Consider the following 23172-nt stretch of genomic DNA (forward strand, 5'->3'; position numbering starts at 1 on the left):
TTGTTATTCATCTCAGTTATAATTATGAGCCTTCTCCTTGTTCCAACTTTAGAAAGGTGTCATTGTTTTATTATTTGCTCTCAAACAGAAATTGACATTGTAAATCTGTCTTTGTATAAAGGATTTTTAGAACTATGGTTGGAAAAAATTCCTTAATTGCAATGAAGATACTGTTGGAGAAATAATGTAAGTTTGATGTTAGATATTTAGCAAACAGTTAATCTTTGTCAATTTTTTAAAACAGATAACACAACTACAACTACTAAATCTGAAGATGGGCATTATGCAAGAACAGATTATGCAGGTACATAAAATTTTCTACTACATAACCTGAGCATTTCTATGAGACAATCCTGGGGAATCATTGTTTACCACTCCTCCTAAATGGAGCCTTGTAAGACTTCTGACATGTGCTGGTCTTCTCTTGCTTAGTTCAAGCTTTCAACAGACAAGGGTAAATTTTCACTGAAGCAAAGAAGACATGTTTTTTTGTGTATGTGCCAGAGTTAAAGCAATTGTCAAAAATGTCACTAAGATATAATTAACTTGTTTTGACAGTGTAAATGGTACAAATGACAAAACATTTATCAAAGTAATGGGCATCAATGGAAATTAATGCAATTTTTGGCAGTATATTGTAATAAATGCAAATGTCCTTGTTTGCATTTTCATAAAAGTCAACAATAAAAAAGTTTGCTAGTCTCTAAAAAGCTAGAAAGAAAGGATAATTAAAAATAGTAATACAGGCTGTCTTTAGATGCAGAATTTGAAAAGTATGTGTAATTTGTTTTAAAAAATAAATTTATTTAATTATTTAATTTATTTAGAAACTACAATGTAGCTTCTCAGACACGCAAAATCATAAACAATTTTATGCAAAAATATAAATCTTATTCAGCAATTATAGAATTTCATTGTGAGGAATATCTCTACCTAATATACTGTTCCTAGAGTGAGAAATAACTTATGGGTATACAACTGGAATTTTAACAGATTCTAAATTTTATAAAAATCTGGGGTAAAAAATATAAAAATAAAATTGTTGAAGCTGATAATGATATATGAGGTTTTTGAATAGAGCTTTCCATTTAGATATTAAGGAATTATAACTAGATTTATGGCTAATATTCAATAAAAAAGAATTGCTTCTTATCTTTCAAGATATATACTACCATTCATTCTTTCTGAAATTTTGTTTTCTTTAACAATATTTCTGAGATTATACACAGAATAAATGTCTATAAAATTGAAAAAATAATAGTCCATCAGATGTTTTACTTATAGATACCTCAAATCTCTTAAAATTTAAAAATAATAAAAAGATTCTTTTTAAAATTTTTCTAGATTTTACCTTAATGTTTTTCAACATGTAGATAAAACGTTTTATGGGCTAGAAGCCTGGAATTATCATAGACAATGATACACTGAAAAACATTATTTCTACTATTACATAGCTATCCCCAAAGTGTCTAGGAGAGATATTTATAGATATTCCTTGAAAAGAATAGTCCAGTGGTAAGTAAGTTAGAGAAGAGCCTAGATACACAAATAGATCTTTTACCCAGAACTCCTCTTATATTATTTAAAAATCTTTAAAAGACATGCGTCTTTTGTTCATTTTTTTTACTTTTGTTGTGGGGAATTTTTAATATATGCAAAGTACACATTGTAGGCTGTATGCTATAATGAACTCACATATACTCATATTCAAACTCAGTAACATCCACTCATGGCTAACCCAGCCCCATCCCCACCCCGTTCTCTTTTCCTACTTCCATAATAAATGGAAGTAAATCCTGGAAATTGCATCATTTCATTCATAAATCATTTAGTGTGCACTTCAAAAAGATCAACCTTTTTTTAAAAAAAAATCACAATACCATAATCACACCAAAGATAAGTAATGTGTTCCTTAAAATACACAGCTTTTATCAAAATTGTTTGATAAATAACACATTTTTGTGGCATGTTTTGCAGTACTAATGTTCCCAAGAACGCATCTTGAGATATGCTGATCTACAGCAATATTAAAAATAATAAAAGATAACAATGGAAAATCAAAGTCTGATGCCAATAATGTATTTAGAAATCAATTAAATAATAGTCCCATTCCTCAACATTTCTAAGCTTCCAGTAGTATTTGCGTTTTCCTAAATTTGGGGACATAAACTTTGGAAAAACTAAAAGGAACCAAATGGAGAGTCAGTATGTCATTGTCCTCTTAATTTCTATTTCACATGCTAAAAACTCTCCAAGGATGGAAAAGAGGAACTGTGTGACCTGTGTAACTCACATTCCTAGGAGTTTGCTATGTGCTCACAGCTAATTTAATGTCACAGCCTTGTTAGACACACATTCATGGACTCTCGCACCAGAGGGACGTAATGATCTTAACACCCTCTCATTTTTTCCTTATATGTCCTTAATACTATGGATTAAAAATCCTTACCCATCCCACTTCCCTTTGAGCCTACTTTAAAAAAAGCTATTAATACAAAAATACATGTTTCTGATTATAAAAATGGAGACCTTCTTTAAAGAAAGTCTAAATCATAAAATAAATTTATTGTATCTCATTTTAATGTCATTTAAAAGAAAGAGACTCCAGCAAGGGCCAACAGGGACTGAATTGTTTAAAAAAAAAAAAAAAAGGCAAAGTAAGGGAGCAACACCTCCAACAAAACTAGTAGGTGCAGTAGACTAGAGTGTGGCTGACTTGCACAGAGATGCGAGTTCTACAGTCCTCACAGGCACATAAATGTAGTCGGCACCAGGAAACTGAAGAACTTGCCAGATAGTCCCTGCCCGTAGCACTTTCTGGCTGTGTCTGACTTGGGTCTCTGTTCTGCCCTCTGTCTTTTAATGAGACCCAAGGCATTACTGAGTCTTACACCAAGGGCTCTGGATTTCTGTGTTTTAAGGCCCGGTGACAAGATCCCTGTCAGATAAGCTAAACAGGCCACTTGATTTTATTCTCCCTTTGTCAGTCTAAGATTTGGGCTTAGAGTTAGGTCTGTCTCTTTACGCACAGAAATGTTCAAAGAACACAAATTTTGCAAAACCACAAAGCTAGGGCTTTCCAAGCTTTCCATTGTTTCAAATTGCTAAAATTAAAATTTCCTTCTGGAAGTTTTAAAATAGAAAGTATTTTATACCTCTTAAAATTTGCAACATCTTTTTATATGTATCTCCCCTTCACGTCTTGTAATAAAAAAATGAAGTTCAATATTTTGTTTTTCTTTATCTGGTATATGTATTTTCTGATTGTGGTGCTTCTCTGTCGAAAAGTCTGGTCATGCTTCAGAAAAAAGTGGCTATATATTTTTCCGGTAAAAATGTACTTAATTTTATAAGTTGTTAGATATTTTTAAAAGCATGAAGTTAAACTATTTTGGTTTTTATCATTTAGAAAATACAATGTATTTTATGGCATCCTGTATCAGTTTCCAGAAAGGATTTGCAGTGGCTCACAGTTAAACTACATTCAATGAAGACTGTTTAAACAGAAATTGAAAACATAAAAGCAGAATTGCTAAAGAGAATAAATATATCAGCAATATAGACTATTACAGTTACTGTATTCAGCTCTAAGCTTCCTTGCAGCCAATATGAAAAGAGAAATTACAGTTGAATCAATTCATTCAATAAATATTTACAGAGTCTCTGTTATATGTAAGCCACTGTTCTGGGCTTTACAAAGGCCAACAAATCAACCTAGGTCTCTGCTAAACTAAATGCAACTTAGGTTTTTATTGTCTGATAAAAATAAATAAAAAGTAATTTCAGAGACCACAAAGTTTCTCTATGTTAAATTATAAGGGAAATATTTAGCATAGATTGTTTCTACAAGACATCCCTGGAAAACATAGAATGAATAACATTTTCAACAGTGATTTTTAGAAAATATGCCAAGAGGCTCTTCTTAAGGCTGGGAATTTTTAAAATCAATTTTTGACAACATTCTAGAGCATAGCAATAAAATATGTATAACTCAAGGATAGTGTTTCTGTGGCAGACTAAGGAATGAGTTTCATTTATATATATTTCCAAACTGGAAAAAAGAAATAACAGAATACTCAGGAAAATGGCTGTGAGGGAGAGCACATATCTATAGATTAAACAGGAACTGGGTAGCAAAACATTCAGAACACCTTAGTTAAGATAAAGAATATGTGAGATTATGGTATATATGTGGGAACAAGAAATTTCCCCTGTTGTTAGTGGCTGTTGGTGAAAAATGTAAGTCCTTGGTTCTCTGAGCCTTGGGGTGGGGGGGAGGGTGGGAGCCAGGGTCTCCTAGCTCTGTGTCTGGCTACCGGGATGCATGGATTCCATGGGTTGACATGTTGAGCATTACACTGTAGCAGTTCATTATTTCTTGTAACATTTAGAATTAATTTTGAGGAAATTTTCTCTTTAGAAATCCATTCCTTATCTTCAAGCAATAATTTAGATATTAAGCTCAGGTCTGAATTATGGAAGAAAGAAGCTGGAAGTATATAGTTAAACCAAATTCTATCCATTGTGTTAATATTCCATCAACCCATTTTTCCACACTAAAAGGAAACTGACATCTTGAAGTGGTATCTAGATAGATAGTCTAAGGGAATTGTCATAATAACTTGTTCTCTGCAGAAGCCATGGCAATTTACAAAGCCTTTTCACATATATTGTCTCCTTCAGTCTTCACAACGGAAATGTGAGGGAGATATTACATGCGTTTGACAGGTGAGAAATGGAAGTTCAGGGAGATTAAGTAAAAAGAGTACGTGATGGAGCTAAGGTTCAAACCATCATCGCTAATTCCAGAATCCAGCAAGTGTGAGGGTCAGGGGAGGAGTGCCATTACCTAACATTCTTAGGGGCTTTGGGTCTGCTTCTGCACCCTGAAGATTAACCCCTTGGAAGTTCCCGACCCAAAAATGTTTCACCATGATGTCTACATTGCTGTGAGATGCTCCAAAGAGTTACTCTTCTCTTTGAATTTATGTCTATGTATTCTAAGCATCCTATGAATGCTGTATTGTTTGGCTTTCAGATTCTCCTGTTCTGTTTCCTATTTCTCCATATAGACAAGAGGAAGCAAACGAAAAATGTTTGCTTCTGAGAAATCCTACGTTAATAAAAAAGAAATTGCTGACCTTTTTGTGATGCTTTGTAGTTTTACAAAGATTCATTCACATTACCTCATTTGTTCTATGTGAACCCAGTACAACAGGGGTACAGATACTAGAAGCTCAAAAAAGCTAAGTGGCTGGCCTGGAACTGGATGCAATATTTTGACATATTGACCGTGTACCTGTGCAAATAGGGCACTGACTTGATTTACCTATTATTTCCTTTGATTGCTCCTCCACTATACATATATAGATATGAATATCAAATGGTTTCATATCATATTTATAACATGAATTATTTCAGTCAGGTGGCAAAATTCTGCATTTAAAATGGAAGCTTTTTCCATTTGCTCATGAACACAAGGAGCACTTCACCAGAAACTATGTTATGTCTGGGCCAATAATTTGATCTGTAGGAAATAAATAAATAGCAGGAAATGCAGGCAGCAGCTTGTAGCACAAATATTGGTATCAACAGTGAAATAAATAAAAATGTTTGCCCAGGCTATTACATGCCACCAGACTAGCCTAGAATATTTAAGCCTAGGAAATGAATTAAGATGTCAAGATTTTTTCAAGATTTCTGAGAGAAAGTGTCTCAATGCAAGTATTTTCCCCTCTGGGATTTACATTACAGCGCCGCAGAATTCATAAAGCTTTCTATGAACTCTAACTCACAATTTTTCCTGCTCTCTTGAACTTCTGTGCTTTCATTGTTTTCCCCATAAAATCATGTAGCCAGTCATCTGTAATATTATGTTATATTCATGGTTATAGATAAACAAGAAGTGGTGTTTGCAATACAGATGAAGGTTTTCTACTGAGAAGTTGCCTTGGGCCCTGGTAGACACTCTGGAAAACTTTGTGTTTATGCCCCAGTTCATAAACACATCCTGCATCATTTATATGCACTTTTTCCTATTTGAAATGCTCTTTTCTGAAACAAATTGTTCACCTTGAGGTATTACTTGCATACTTTTCTCTGCCATAATGTGTGGCAGCTGCTACTATTGGTTATTCAACCTTGAGCCAATTAGTTGAAGCCTCTGTTTCTTCATCAGTCTCTTCATCTCTCCAATGGAGATAATAAACGTACTTCCAAAGGATTAAAGTTTGAATTTAAAAACATCATGTAAAGCATTAGCAAGCAGCTAGTAAGCTAGCTATTGTTATTATTTTTGTTTTAGGGGGTCTCACAATTGAAATGAATTTATCTTTATGGGAAATATTACACATTGTATGGGAGATGGTGTGTCCATATGATATATATTCAGAGTTTTTAATATGTATATTACCATTTATGAACTCATACAATTACAGGAGGTTTATGGATTTTTTTCCCTACTCAAGTCATATAACAACAGTCTGTTGCAAGAGACCCTGGCTGACTTTTTTTTTCATCTATATTCATCATATATTGAGCACTTATTTATAAGTTTTCAGTAAAATGATATGTCTAAATTTTTATAAGGCCATTTTCCAAATTTCCTCAAGTCAACATAATTTTATGTGTGGTATATTTTGGTCACTCAATGTAATACGATCACAAGGTTATTAGGACATGAGATTCAAATAGAAATTTAGTAGGAGGACATAGCATATGACAGAACGGCAAGATGATGTCCTTGTTTCTTTTCAATTTGAACTTTAAAACCAGTCATATATACTCCAGAGCGTATGTTTGAAGAATCTACACATTCATTATTTAAAAGAAACCTATGCCTATGTGATGGGTGACCAAACAAAAATAACAGGAATGTGGTACATAGAAATTTATCTTTATCTATGCAAAACATTATTTCCACTCAGAAATGTTAATGTTCACGTGTCAGTAACACACAAACACACATCTCAAAGAGGTCAGAACAAATGTTTCTAATGAACTAATTAAAAAGAAAAGACAGGTCTACTTAGCATAGGAGGCAAAAAGGAAAAAGATATTTGAGCTCAAACACCTAAATATTGCTAGTGAAAATGCTATTATTCTCCACCTTAATTTACGTTTTTACCTCAAGCATGTTATTTCCATTCCCAAGAACAGTAGTATAAATAGAATTATGAAACTGACAGAAAAGTAGGATATGGCCCAATGTTCTATATAATCTCAAGGCACAATGTTTTCCACAAAACTAGTAAATATAAGTCAAGCAGTCTAAAAAAAAAAAAAAATCACACAGAACGTTCAGAGCACTTTGATTTGCTGCTGTGTTAATGAGGCTGGCATGCCCCGAATGCACGAACCCACATTATCAAGTGCACTAAAAAGTCAGTTCTCACATCTTGATGATTTGAGACTGCGTATAAACATAATCAACTAAAAATATTTTAAAATATCTGTAAAACTAAATCTCTCAGAAAAACTACATTTCCAAACAGTTACTTGCTTCATGGGTGTAGCTTGTTCCCTCCAGTTGTTCATTTGGAAAACGCTTACACTTTTGGTTTTGAGCTCAAATTGTAATCAAAAGGAATCTAACTTATAAGCCAAACTCCAAGCATAACAAGTGTGCGGAAATCAGTGATAAGGCTTGAGGGAAGTGGGGGCCTCGTAATCTGGGAATAGTAATGAGGAGCAAAGAAAACATCAGCCCTTGTCTGAGTCCTGAGGTGCAGGGCAGGAGGACAGCAAACACGGCCACCTAGTGAGAAGGAGGAAGGGATTCATTATTCTCAGGGAAAGCTAGTGCTTCAGTATGCAGGAAGAAACGGGAAATCTCCCGTGAAGCATCTGAGGATAGAAGGGAGTTTGCCAGTGACGGAGCACAATTTCAGGTGAGCTTTGGGAAGTGTCTGGAAATTGGGGGCACAGAGATGGGCTTCATGAAGGGCAGAGAACCAACAAGAGCAGCTCATCACGGGTCTGATGATTTGGCACAAGATAGATAAGTGGGACAGGATAATGTAAGAATTACGCTTTGGATGTCGATTAAATTCATGATAGAAGCAAGAACAGCTCTCAGACTTGTAAACTCAGAAATCTAAATTTTGGACACACCAAGAGTAAGCCACCCCTCAGTAATAAACTCAAAGTAACCAAACTCAGTGCCTGCATATTGATTTGCAGGAAGAAAGAATTACCGAGAGGACTTACATCCTCTCCCCGTGTATTCTCTTCCTCAAGTTGAATGATCTGAGAAGCCCAGTTATGATGATGTACTGACTGAGCCTAAATAGAACATATATTCTTCAGATGTTTAAGGCACCGAGCTAAAACAACTTGATGCTAATGTGTACACAGTAGGGATTCTGCTGCCCTCAAATCAGGATAAATAAGAAGTATCCTGACTCGGGAAAGGGGGGGTGGGGAAAAAAATATGAAACTATTGTTTTTAACTTGCACTGTTCACTTAATAATTTATCATGAACATTTCCCATATTATTTCATATCATTGTACAAGAAATAATGTATACATTATGAGGACATACTGTATCTAACAAGATATACTGTTAGACTCTTTGATTCTGTAAAATTAAATAAAAAAAAAAAAAAGAAAAAAAAAAAAAACAATATAAATACCATTTTTCTTGGAAAAAAAAAAAAAAAAAAAAAAAGAAGTATCCTTGCCTAGGACGTCCTCTCCCATGGTCAGAACTTGCACTAACATCGGCTTGTGGACTTTCCTTTGTCTGAGTTTCCATTTCTGCGAGGCCTCACACCCAGTCGAACTATTTTCCTAGATACAGTAAATTTAATCAAAGTAAAATTGAGGCCTGGTCTCCCAGAAGCCATTTCATGACTTTAAGTCATTCTAGGCTCCGAACGGGCACAGGGCAATCCTGCTCTCTACTTCTGAGCCCTTCTGGGACCTCTTGCTCAATAGCCCCCAAGAAATGACAATATTACAATATATCTCCAGTCTTATTGGATTGGTAGATCCGTCTGCATTGTGAAAAATTGCAAAAGTTTTAACACAAAATTAATTTTGAAAGCTATTTTTTAACATATAGTTCAAAGAGATTTGACAAATAACAAAGAAAAATACATAATTCTTAAAAGCAAGTTTAATATTTTTGGTTTTCTCTAAGGTAATTCTTAGTATTTATGTTAATAAATGTCCTTTATGGTGAAATTGTTAATGTTTAACTTCATAAAACATAAACAGAATGAATTTATTAATTATCCCTCATGGAATGAGATGGAGGGTTCTGCAGAGAGCTGTTAATGCATTATCAGTGTTTGATAGTGTTACATAATGTTCCTGTAAAATATATTTCACACCCATAAAAAATTCTCTGCTTTTAATCTTCCTTTCTCATTTTCTGAGGTTCAAAGCTGTGTGTGTCATATGTTAGAAAACTCCCTCTCAAGAGTATGTCTTCTAAAATTTCATCTAATAATGAAAAATAAATGTCTATTTAGCTAAAAAAAAAGAAGATTCAATAAATTTCTAAAAGTCATTCTGAAAATGAAGCCTAAAAACAAGCTCCATTTGTCCTCCAGAAATTAAGTATTCCAGAAAGATCATGTGTTATTAGTCTACAGACTTTAAACCAACAAGCGATTAGCGCATTGTCAGGCAGTACATATCCAAATTCACTTCTGCAGATTGATTGTCTGTGTACTGTCACAATTATTCTACAAATCTTGCACCACTGGTTTTTTTTCCTATTTGTTTTTCTGTTATTTAACGAGCCGCAGGGAAGTTGAAGGTTTCCTGTTGTTTGAAATAATCTCTGAGCAAATCCCACTCCTATTCCCACACCCCTGGCCACTCACCCTTTCCATACAGTTGGCACGTATGCCTTTGTTACTGGTTTCTGATTTTTAATGAAATGTAGCTATAGAAGCATGAGAAAGAACCAACATGCAGACCAGAGAAATTTATCTGTATGGTAGTTTTAATAAAGTGCCCACATTGTCTTTTATACATACAACAATCAATAGTAAGCATGGCATCCTGTCAACAATGACAGGCAACTATTAACTCTTCCTTATCTAAGTAGATTTTCAGTACTATATGCTAATATTGAAGCTGGTTGCTTTCTGCAAGTTAGAATGCTTCTGAGCTATTCACCTTAGCTATGAATTGATACATGCTCAGGAAACACAGATAATTGTAATGTTAGCCTAAGAAAACCATCACCATCTTCATTATGATCATAATTATTATCATCATCATAATCATCAGGAAAATAATACCACTGGAATAGGCTCACTTAGCTCATTCCAAAATCAACTACAAATTATATGTGTGTTATCTGTTGTTTTGGATTCTCTGTAAGGCTATTCTCCAATGATATGGATAATCATATTTATTTTTTAATTTCATTTGGATTTTAGAGCAAATGACTTACAAATAGCATTTTGTAGGAGAAAGAGCTTGGAGGAGGAATGCAGAACTTTTGACTTAGTCTCATCTCTAGTCTAAGCTGACTCATCTAAACTTAAATAGTTATTTAGCCTCTCAGAATCTAAGTTTTCCCATCAGTAAAATCTGAAAACAAGATGAGAGCATGTTGTTGTCTTTCTAGCTTTAAAATTTTATGACAAAGTATGTAACTTTAATTCAGAAATCATGATTGAGGGATAGTTGTTGACCATCAACTTATAGCAGTGGTTCTCAACTAGGGCAATTTTGCCACGTCCCCACCAACCTGTCCTCCTCACCACCCCACATAAGACACTGGCAATGTCTGGAGACATTTTTGTCTAAGGAGGGGGTGAGCATGCATGCTACTGGAATCTAGTGGGTGGAGGCCAGGAATGCTGTTATACATCCTACATTGCTCAGGACACCCCCTACAACAAAGAATTACCATCCAAAATGCTAATAGTGTTGAGGTTTAGAAATCCTTTCTTATGGTGCTAAAAATTATGAGAATATGCATATTAGGTGAGCTCTAGAAGTTAGGGAACATTGTAGAGTTCAGAGCTGGGCTCACTAACAATTTCTCAATTCTCTTGTTCCCCAAAAGGAGACAAATCTCAGACCAAAGATTGCCAGCTTAGTCTAAGGTTCTTATCGTCTTGCTGCTTCAAACACAAATACACACATACACATACACATACTTTTTTTAAAAAATGATAGTTGTCCCATAACAGAAATGTAAAGTTTCACAAATATGAGGGAATATCTGTCTCTACAAAGGCTTATTAGAATGGTAAAAATTCAACAGGTTAAAGAAGAAGTTATAATTTTAGTTATCATAAGTGGTTGAATCACTGATCAGATTCAGTATTCCTAACTAGTATTTTCAAAAACCTGGCTCCCTGCTTTTCTTCTCTTTAAAGCTGTATCATCTTTTTCTTCATATTAGCTATTTCTTACAAATTTTTATGAAATTCCTGCACCAAACATTGACTATTTGAAAGATTGTTTAATGATGTTCTTCGAAGAGTCAATAGCAACCATTTTAAAACTTCTTTTTATTATCTGGGTATTTTCCCATTATAAATTTTTGAAAACCTTAACTCATAGAAATATATTTAAAACCATCTGGCTAAATGCTATTAAAACATTCAATGGCAATTTTTAAAACTGAAATTGTTGTATGGTTCATGGAACAAAATGCATGATATGGCATTAGAATTTAAGTGGTCATGAAAACTTTCATAGCTGAAAGAGAAGGGGAACCTGAGGATGTCTCTTAGATGGCAACTTAGTGCCCAGCTACACTGTGCCACATTCTTCAGGGAAGCACAGGAATATGTGATACTGTTAGGTGGCTCGCAGACGTAGGCCCTCCTTGGAATGGGGACTAACCTTGCCTCACTGGTGTGCTGTCTTACCTAGTGAAATAAAGTTATTGGTTTTGCAGCAAGGACAATGAGGATATTTGTTTAAAAGACAGCTTGAAATTATAGCAAAGACAACAAGAAATGATAAATGAGCAAGCCTTTGCTACAGTAATTACTTTAGTATTGAAACAAATGAATAACTTTCACAGCAATGCTATTTTCTGTCTTAGATTGTACAGCTACCTATTCATATAGTATGTGCACCATTGCCCTTTAGACTGGGAAAAGATATTTAAAAAGTAGGGATGGGTTAATAAATTGTCCAAGAAATTTGGGTTAATGTTTTGAAAAACTTACGATGTATTTTGTGGAAACAGACTATTTCTGAAAATTGAAACAGTTGGGGTTTTTTGTTTGTTTGTCTTCATCTATACTAGTTTTATGTCAAAAGTTAGTCAGTAAGAGGAAAACTGAGGTAAATCCTTCTGGTATAGACAGGTGACATAATATGCAATTATTTATAATCTGTTTATGGAATGTTATTCTATATGTGATTTGTTAATTTCTACTGAAATGTTTTGGTTCAATTTGGTAATGCCATATAATCTGGGGAAGTCTCTTAACTTCTCTAAGAATCTTTGAAATAAATATTATATATTTTCTGCCTTTTGAATATGTTTTGGATATATGACTCACTATGTAGTTAAAAGGAATTATCATTGGCACAAATTTAAGATATGGATATGCCTCATTCTAAAAGTTTTTCCGTATTGCCATCATTGTTTTAATTATTTTCCAGATATAAGTAATTATTTAATTTGGGTAGCATGAATTGATCTAATTTTAATAAAATTCAAATTGTAGATTTTTAAATTCTAGATTTTTATTTTCCCATATCTCTATATCAGTTTATTAATTAGGTAATAAAAAATTACTGACAAGGCTAATGGATTCTATCTTCCCTTGACTATATATAAAGCTTTGAATTTATGCCCTAGGTACTTGTGTTCTCCACTGGTTGGCTTAAGTCTCATTCAAGCTACATTTCCCAAAAACACAAGGGCTATTTAGGGTAACCATTCATATTGTTACAAAGAGGGGTCTCCCCCATCCTTAATGCCTTTATAAGTAATGGGAGAGATCATTGGACTCAACATGTATAGAATTTGAGCACAAATTGTACCGTATTAGTCCAGGATAATATTATTTAGCCCTGTAAGAAAAAGCTATTATAGAATTTGAATGCCAATTAAAATTATGAGTTAAAAATATTAAAAGCAAACTCCAGACCCCATCATTTTCATATTTCATAATGTGGGATTTCATTGAGAGTTTTCATAAACCTTTCTAGTACCAGGAAGGATTTTAGGTTGTAACTCTTGTCTTCCCTCTGGGTAAACAGAAAATAAAGAAATAGTCTTTATTTGAATATCAGTCTAGTCACTGATATTCATGAAGACTAAACTCTAACCTCCTTCTATCATATAAATGAGCCTTTATCCTATTTTTAAATTTCTTAGGAGAAATAGATTTTCTAAGTTTTCTTGAAACCTAATCCGTTAGCCAATAACCCTCAATATAAAAAAAGAACATGCTTTTTGTTAGTTAACAGGTTTTTTTCATTGGGATTTGATTTCCAAGAGTTTCTTTTATTACTTCAAAAAGAAAAAGAAAAGAAAACAAACTCTGGAAGTTTACCTCCGTAGCTTATATTACATTTACTTACTGTAATATTTTCAGTAGATGGGCTTCTTGGGGGTTAGAAGAATATATCTACAAATTATTATTAGACTTTGGATTTAATTTTGAGCCCGGAAATAGCATAGTTCATTCACTACTCTATGTGACATTTTAAAAACCTGAGCAAACAGTATTATTCTAGGAAAAGAAAAGCTCCTTCTCACTAGATTCAGCATTTAGAAACAATATTGAATTGATTTGAATCGGAAAATTGTCTCTGAAAACCTGAAATGAATATAAACATTAGGCAGATGATCTCACCTTTTATTTCCTGTCTTAGTCTTGTTCTGTTTCTTTTGAGTGGTTCTTAATATTCATTCAAACATTCTATGTGTTCGGGTGCATCCCAGAGCCATAGTTCACTCTCGGTTTTGTCAAAGCCCAGGCTTACTGCACTTGGTACTTCAGAGCTGTGCACGGCTCCTATGCCCTAGGGTAGAACCCTCTGAATGGGAAGCATGCTGTAATCACCCTACCAGACACCATCATCTTATATGTCAAGATCACTTGTATATTTCACTACTATATTTCTTAACCTCCAAAAAGAATATGGTGCTTTTAGGTGACTAAAGCTCTCTTGCCTTACCCTTCAGGCAGAATTCTTATATTCCTTGGAGTGACAAAGGTTTATATCCCTTTCTGCCCCTAGGAGAAAAAAAGAGACTAAGATGCATCATTAATCATGCAAACTGTCTACTGCAACAGTGCCAAGAAAATAATCATCCTCATACCACCCATCAATATTCCTGACACCTGTCTAAAAACTCAGGTCATGCATATCCATCTGCCTTTAGAGAAGTGTCAATGTGCAAACACCCTTTCACTATTTTTAGGGTCAAGTTAAAATTCTTCACCACCTGTCTGTCAGTTCATCCAATTTGTCATATTATCCTGATCTACCAATGTCTATTACTGGTCATTCCCCTTTTGCATTGTGTTTTTAGAGCATGAGAATGTAGGATGTTTTTGAAATTGTCAAATATAAGAGAGACAATAAAATCCTACTGTAGGCCAGAGCTCACACGAATAAATTACTATACTCAATGTCCCCTCATGCTTAATTGAAAATGCAGACATTTGGGGTTCCCGTATCTACTGCAATTTCCACTTCAATCTAATTTCTGGTAAATGAATTCTGGTTTATAATGACTTTTATTATAAAATCCACTATATTTCTGTCTTGGGAAATGGTTCAGAGAGGTTAAAAACACACCTTACAAATATTTTAATACAAACTTTTTAAAATTAAGGGATCAAAGAAAAGCTGTTCTGATAAAACTGTTGATACTCAGATGCCTAGAAATATGTTATATGCAAAATTTAAAAAGAAATAGAAATTTCAAAAGAAAAATATGATGGAGCATGAGAAACTCAAACAATATGATGATATGTCTCATCTATTATTCTTAGTATAAAAATCATAATTCCTAAAAGTAGCTAGTCAGTCAAATTTTTCACTGATGTTAAGTCACTTTAACGTTTTTATTTTACACTTAATGTAATTTCAAAATTGGGATAATTCTCCACCATCCTTGCTTTTATTTAACCTGTTTCATTTTCTTCCGCTAACATCTATGAAATGGGTTATAGTGTCTTTGAATAACAAAGACATTTCTATGTAGGTTGGAAAATCTCAGGACTGAGATTTAGTGCACCCTTGATTCCAGGTATTGTCATACATCAATTCCCAGGACAACCTGTATTGGGTCTTGCATATGACCATACCCTCTATGAGCTTTAGTTTTATATCTGTAAATTATAGATCTCAGATAGGTTATGTCCAATGTCTGTTCTATATAATAATCTACTTTTCTATTAGTTTGTACAATAATGGCACATAAAGCAACAGACTGAAGTGCTCAGTTCTTGCTAAATAATGACTTTCCCCAGAAGTTGCATAAATATGTTAGAATCCTGAAAATGATTAGGAAATGCAAGAGTGTCTCTTCAGAATCACTGTTGCTATAGTGGGCCAACATTTCTGGCCCAAGCTCATCAAAATGATACATTCTAAGCCTAGAAAAGGACCAGTTATTTTCAGACACTATCGAGTGACTTGACTTTAACTGTGACACTCATGAAGTGAAGTGTCCTGGTTCTCAGGCTGCTGGTATCCAGGACTTCAAAGTGGAAGATCTAACAAAGCAACCCAAGACCCACAAAATGTACTCATGTGAAAGATGCAGTGCCGTAGAGACACTGTGATTTAATTAGCTTTTTGGGTTCAGAATTTTAATTAGTGAATTTCTTATGAGGATTGATCAATTTATCACTGATGCTAGTAATATTTGTTTGACTTTTTTGGAAATTAGGAAATTCAGAGGCAAACTACATCCAAGCCTCTCTCTAACTTTAAATTCAGAAACCCATGTTACCCTAATAAGCACTCATATACTAAGTTAATAATTATTCAAATAACTTTTTTATGGCAAATAGAAAATAAAACACTAAAAGTGCTGAAGTAGAAATAAAATAGTAGAAATACACATTTATTTAGCATTTACTTTGCATCGTTCGTTATAAATACAACATGATGTCCCATCTCTTTACAACCTGCCTGGAGAGTAGGTATAACAAGGCCTTTTTAGAAATGAAGAAAGTATAGCTCAAAAATGTCGATGCAACAGAGCAAGAATTCAAGTCAATGGAGTAACTGCTTGGCAACAAAAGAAGTCAGAAGTGTTAGAGAAAAGGTGATGTTTACATTGACAAAGAAGAGAAAAGAGCATTACAGACACAGAAACAGCATTTAAAAGGCAAAGAGGCTTTAATGAGCTGGAATGTTTAGAGAATGGCATGCCTGGAGCATGGAATGAACCAGGGAAACAAATAAAGCTAAGTGGATTGAATAGTGGTTTGTTGTTTGCTGCTACCATCACGGCTTTTTCCTCATTTGCAAAGGAAGTTGAAATGTATGTATCCTCTGTTCCATGAGTGGCCATTGAGGTATTTTAAATAATGTCATATTTTTTATTTAAAAAACAAACACCACCACCCTGGCAGTGGAGTGAAGAATAGGCTAGAAAGGGAAGGAGCATAAGGCAAGATGAATTAGGAGAATACCGTGGTAACAATAAAGAATGAATGTGGTTGATGGTGGTGGCGGCAGAGAGGAAAAAAAGATAGCAGGTGTATAAGTTTTCCAGATTTGCTAACCAGGTATGATTGCCAAGAGAACTGGAGAGTCAAGAAAAATATCAAGTTTCCTTGTTTCAAGGCTGCCTACATGAATAATAGTTCTATTCCCTTAGATAAGGCATAGTATGAGGAATAGTAGATTTGAGGAGCAAATGATGAGCTAATTTTTGACTTGTGTTGTTTGAAGACATCAACATGGAAATGAACCTGTGTGACTAGAGGTCTGGAGAGAAGTGGAAATGACGATGATTGTGTAGTAATCCCCAGGTAGAAGCTGAGCTTGGGAGTGCCAGGGAATTCAGGTAGAGGAGAAAGCAAAGATGACCAAAATGAATACCTGGGTAACAATGGGGCAGATAACAAGGAACCCTGGGAGCAAATGGAAATTGTGGGAACACTGAGTAACTTCCTTCTCTTTTATTTCCTTCCTTCTTTCTTCACGTTTCTTTTTCTAATGTCAAGTGAATAATCATTTCACTTTGAGAATTATATTTAAAAATGCCTTTCCTGTTCCAAAACTTACTTTTCTGTACAACGATGCCTGAAGCGTACCGTTTGCCCCAGCCATTTTCTGTGTTCATAGAGGTGTGCTTCCTTCCTGACTTCCCCTAGACATGCACTACACACCCTTCAAGGGGAGGCTGCTGGGCCACCCTCAGAACTGTCCACTTCACTCCATGCATCCTCACTGCCAATACTGTTTCATTTTCTTCACTGTGTTTAATACAAAAAGAATTTTACTTACATACCTGTGTTTTTACCTTTTTATTTTCTGTCTTCTTTTCTTATAAACTCCATGAGGGCAGGGAATTTGTCTTGTTCCCCACTGTCAATGTAGTGCCTGGAAGGATGCCTGACACTTAGGAGACACTCAATAATTGTTTGTTGAGTAAGTGAATAAGATTGTTACCAAAAGCCCAGCGCTTGTCCTAGAGGACATATCAGAAGAACAAGAATAAGTGGTCTGAGAAGGAAAGAGAAGTTTATTACTTTGCCAGCAAAGGAAGAAAAATGGTAGACTCTCCTCTCAAAATCCAAATTTTCCTGTCCATAAGCAGAAATACAGAGCTTTTGAAGGGAGGGCCCTCAGTTCTAGGCTATTGTTGTTAATGATTCTAATGGTCTCATTTCTGCTGAAGACAAAGCCTGTGACCTCCGCCCACATGGGAGGCCAGACCAGGGCCTGAGATAGCTGAGCTATCTCTTGTAACACAAAGAACAAAGACATTCCCCTGTCCCTCCCAACTACCTGCCCAAGACAGGGATGCAGGCCAGACCGCAGTTCCCAAAAAAAGTAAGGGAAGTTTTAAAGAGACAGAAAATATTTTTGTCTTTTTTTTTTTCCTAGGCCATTCGCTCTGCTACATGTTGCCCACTCTCGATTTTATGCTTTCCTATCTATGGGAGGCAACTTTCCTAGCTAAGGCAACTGCTCTGGCACATATTCCCCACTGTCAATTTTACCCGTCCATGTCTGTGGGAGGAGGGGCGGCTCCTCTGTTACAAGACTAGCAGTCATCTCTCTACAAACCAAACTCCATACCAAATTAATATCTCTTTGCTTTCCCCTTAAGAAATTTTAACCATACTAATATTCTTATTATTTAACAAACTTTTAGGGCAAAGCCACACAAGCAGAAGGTGCTAAAAGATATAAATATATATATATTTATATTTTTGGTATATTTATTTATCATAAATTATAAGATTTTACTCCTAAAAAATGGATTCCAGTTTGAGGGTTTAATTTTTTATCTCTACTGGCCATTTTTTTTTTTTTTTTTTTTTTTTTTTTTTTTTTTTTTTTGAGACAGAGTCTCACTCTGTTGCCCAGGCTAGAGTGAGTGCCGTGGCGTCAGCCTAGCTCACAGCAACCTCAAACTCCTGAGCTCAAGCGATCCTCCTGTCTCAGCCTCCCGAGTAGCTGGGACTACAGGCATGCGCCACCATGCCCGGCTAATTTTTTCTATATATATTTTTAGCTGTCCATATAATTTCTTTCTATTTTTAGTAGAGATGGGGTCTCGCTCTTGCTCAGGCTGGTCTCGAACTCGTGAGCTCAAACGATCCGCCCACCTCGGCCTCCCAGAGTGCTAGGATTACAGGCGTGAGCCACCGCGCCCGGCCTCTACTGGCCATTTAAAGAACATTTTAAGGAAGAACTTGTATAGAAAATATAATTCCAAACATTGCTTTGGAAGTAATAGCAGAGCCTGTTTACTGAAAGGGGAAGAAAGAGACCTTCATATGCAAATGTATGGCATTTGAAAATGTCATATAGCTACATCTACATATAAATAAGCTGCTCTCGGAATTCCAGCGAAGGGAGATTTTGTATAGCATTAGCCAATTTCTCTATCACAGTAAAATAAACTAATAGAGAAGCAGTGAGTCAAGACATGGAAGAGCACATCTTTACTACCTCTTAATACTGTTGTGGCACTCCAGGTCAAAGACTAGCTGGCCAAAATCCAAACCAAAATCAAATCAAATCCCACCGTGCTTGATGGTAGTAGAAATGAACCAGCTAGAAGAAAAGAGATTCACAGATCAAAAAATTGACAACTTCCTATCAAGTATTTGCTTCTCTTCTAAATATTAACATGGAAATCAAGGGCTTCATGAGGTCTTCTACACTTACCTTCTATGCTAGAATTGTTTTTTGTGTGAGGTTCTAAAGGTCAGACCAAAAGAGAAAAGTCTTCTAGTGTTTACCTCTTTCCTATTTTATATTTGTTCCTTTGCCTTGGTACAAAATGGTCACTTTGGGAAAATTCCTCCAGTAAACCATAGTATGTAAACTACCAGAGAGGGATAAATAACTCCTCTCTATTAAATGAATTATTCTTCCAGGATACCAGGAGACCATTCTATGAATTATATTTTTCTTTACATTGTATGGTTCTCCCAGCTCCTGGAGGAGTTAATTGGCCTCACTTGAATACTCAGCCCATTCCTGGGGGCCAAGTGCCCAGGTATTATTTTTGCAATAGGCCATTTGCTCCTTTCCAAGTTAAGGGTATGGAATTCACCACAGGGGAAAAAAAAAAAATTTAAATAAATTATTTTATGCAATTTTTATTGGCCATTTCATGGAGTCCATGTGGGAGTTGTGTTCCTTTACCAGGAGAAGCTGACTGCAATCTCTCAGTGGTGCCTGCACCACTATTTTATACAGGTGCTAAAAGGCATAACAAAGCCTGCCCTGACCCTTACACGGCATATTTATAAGGGAGCTCAGGCTGAGAAAATAAGCTTTAGAATATAACTGAAAGGAAACACTTGAATTTTAGGGAAAAAAAAAAAGAAATTTTAATAAGCTTAAGGTATCAATGGGGAAGAAAATAGAAAAATCCCATAGTTGAGAAACCAAGAAATCAGAATGGTCTTTAGATTGGATAAATATAATTGCTACTTTTTATTGAATACGGCCGAATGCTTGGCACTTTATAAGTGCTTCTCTTTGAAGTGACCTTTCAATGAAAGAATTATTATCACCATTTTAAGATAAAGGAATTTAGGCTCAGAAAATTTAAGCAGTTTGTCCAAGGTCACCCAGCTATTTAAGAAGCTGAGAGTATGTGTAAACTGAGATCATTTCAACCACAAAGCTGGCCCATGTCTTTCCGTTATTCCAGCCTGCTTCTTGATAAATAAAGTAATAGGAAAAAGGTAGCAAGATGCATGTTGGCTACGTCTGAAACTATAAAATCTCTTGTGGCAGATATTAAAGGAACCAAACCAAGTTCCCAATGAGAATTAAAAATATTATATCAAAAGAGCATGTTCAGGAAAATAAAAAAGGGAAAAGAAGTAGGGAAAATTTTGTTGACTTTCTGTTAAAATGTGCTGACATGTGGGGATATTTATGTTTTTCTGAACATCTGGTGGATATTAGTATGTTTTTATTCACAATCTTCTGTTATTAATGATAAAGAAAAGCTAATAATTATGATGCACTGTCACAATGAATGAATATCAGGCATGGTTTTTTAAAAAATGTATTATAGAATCTCATCATTCCATCAAACATAAAAACATAGTTATTTTTAAGAAGGGGAATATGGATGTTATCTTATTATAACAAACTTGTTTCCATCAGAATAGATCATATTGAGTCAGCAACTCTGTGTCTAAGAGATGAGATATATTTCAAGTCATAAGATTTGTTGTTATAATAAGTGATTGAAATTATACTTTTAATATTGTCTTTAGTTTGAGAAATTACCTAAACCTGATACATATTTATTTTGCCAAGACAGACTTCCATTTCTTTTATAAGACTTCATGGAAGGAGAGATTATTTCACTAGCAATATAGGCACCATGGCTTTTGTCTCCTTTGTAGATTGTCTAAATGAAGTGTATCTTTATTGACCCTATAACTTTTCCCCCTGGCTTCCATCAAAGGCTTTTTTAACTACCCAAGGCTCTTGCAAGAATCCACTACTGAATGTAACTGAAGCCACACTATAAAATGCCAGCAACGACACATGCTCAAAGGCTGGGAAAGGCAAGCATGGCAGTGGAACTGCTGGTCCTCCTGGAGAGGCAGGTGCCAGTTGGCAGGTGCCTCCTTGGCGCAGGATGGTAGAGTAGCTCTTAGGGCATGGACCACACTCCTTCATCCATACCCTCTACCCTGTCTCCTAGTTCAGCTATGAGCCATGCTCTTTCCCATCTGGGTTTTCGTATATGTTGGTCCAACATGGAATACTCTTCTGCTTTTTTCATGGGCTAATCCTTGTTCATACTTCATGTATCAGCTTAGATATCCTTCCTCTGGGAATGACAATGATTATAACAGCCACTTTCTTTTATTGAGCACTTACTATGTGCCAGGCACTGTGCTAAATAAATACTTGACATTTAAAATCTCATTTACTCATGACACACATTGGTTTAAAATAGCTATAGTTCATTAAGTACTTACTGTGTGCCAGACATTGTTATAAATTTTACATACAGACATAAAGGTTAATAACTTGTCTGTGGTCACAGAAGCTGGGAAAAAAGTGAAACTAAACAAAACAGGATGTAAACCCAGAACAGTCAAACTCCCAAGACTGTGATATTATTGTCTCGCAAGTGTTGATATGTATGTACTGTTATTTCACCCATTTTAAGCTGAGGCCTCCGCACCTCCCTCTATACCCTGGAATCTTGGCTTAAGTTGTTCTGTGTGCAACTTGGGCCTCCTATCTTTACCCAGGCATGATGTTGCATTTTATTTGCCTCTTTGCTTTTCTGTTTCTTTCTTTTTAGATGAGGAAATAGAAGCCTTGAGGAGTGAAGTAACTTGCCAGAGACCATTAACAATAATAAATGACTAAGCTCTCTGTTCCAAAGTCTGCATTTTCCCTTCTGCTGAGCAGTCCCTTGTAAATGTGAGCCAGGGTATTTCTCCACAGATGGGCATTCCCATAAAAATGAAAGCAAAGTGAGTTGGAAGGATGCAGACAATATTTCTATGTCCATTTTTTCATTCTCAGTTGGTTCTTTTTGACTTATGTTAAAACATGATTATGAACACATCTGATTCTAATAGCTAATAATATCTAAAACATTTGTTAATTGCTTATTATGTACCAGCCCTTGTTTTGGGGATTTTACATGGATTCTTCCATTGATTCCTCACAACAAACCTGTGAGGCAAATACTATTATTATCCTCATTTTACAGACGAAGAAACATCTACAGAAGGGTACATGACTAGCTTTTGGCACCACAACTAATAGGCAGAGAGGTGCTAGCTTTTGATCTCAGACAATTTGACACAACAACTCTTCATTTGTAGGAGAAATGAGACTATTTTCACTGTTGCAAAACTTCACTGTCAATTATCAAACTATTTGAGTCATATCAATTATGTATTGTGAGACTAATAACAAACATGCTTTATATTCAGTTTCCCTTAGAAAAAAATATACTTATAAATACTTAGAGAATAAGAAAGAAATGATCGTGGCTAAAGCTCTTCATGCTCGTATTTTGCTCCTGGTTTCTTTGGAATGTCCCAGCTTGAAGAGATGATAAAGGGCTTGCGTGGGTCCAACTTTGTGTAGCAGGAAGACAGATGGGATCCCGAGACTCGGTAAAGCTGTTCCCCTGATAGGCATACTTCATCTTCTCTGTATTCAACTGATCTTTAATTGGTGTGGAAGATTCATTGTTCCAAATCTCAAACAAAGAAAGATCCCTGCTCTGGATGCTGCTAAGCCTGGCGGTGCTCTGAAGGGACAGCCTTTTCACCTCGACCTACAGGACTCAGTAGCAGTTGCTTCCCAAGACCAATAAAAAAATAAAAACATGAAAGAAGTTCTGACCCCCAAAAGCAACTACCCTATTCCTGGTACTGCCAACTATGGTAGAAAAGATTGCCAATCTCCTCAGACATGGAAATACACTCAGTCATGTTTGGGAACTGGAGAAACTGTTTCCAAAAAGCAGTATGAAGACGTGAAGGCAGCTGGTAGACTCGAGTTTTAAGAAAGGTGAG

At 35.3% G+C, this 23172-nt stretch overlaps 1 protein-coding gene across 2 annotated transcripts in view; it reads left to right on the top strand.

The window, feature by feature from the left end:
• Positions 1-23172, top strand: part of TMEFF2 (transmembrane protein with EGF like and two follistatin like domains 2) — a 250454-nt gene that overhangs the window by 201876 nt on the left and 25406 nt on the right. For both annotated transcript variants that reach the window (XM_069469134.1, XM_069469126.1), the window contains exon 7: positions 245-304. In XM_069469134.1, the coding sequence (XP_069325235.1) occupies positions 245-304 (60 nt within the window). The remainder of the gene's footprint in view (positions 1-244; positions 305-23172) is intronic.

Source organism: Eulemur rufifrons, chromosome 1 (genome assembly GCF_041146395.1).
Source record: "Eulemur rufifrons isolate Redbay chromosome 1, OSU_ERuf_1, whole genome shotgun sequence".
Taxonomy (NCBI): domain Eukaryota; kingdom Metazoa; phylum Chordata; class Mammalia; order Primates; family Lemuridae; genus Eulemur; species Eulemur rufifrons.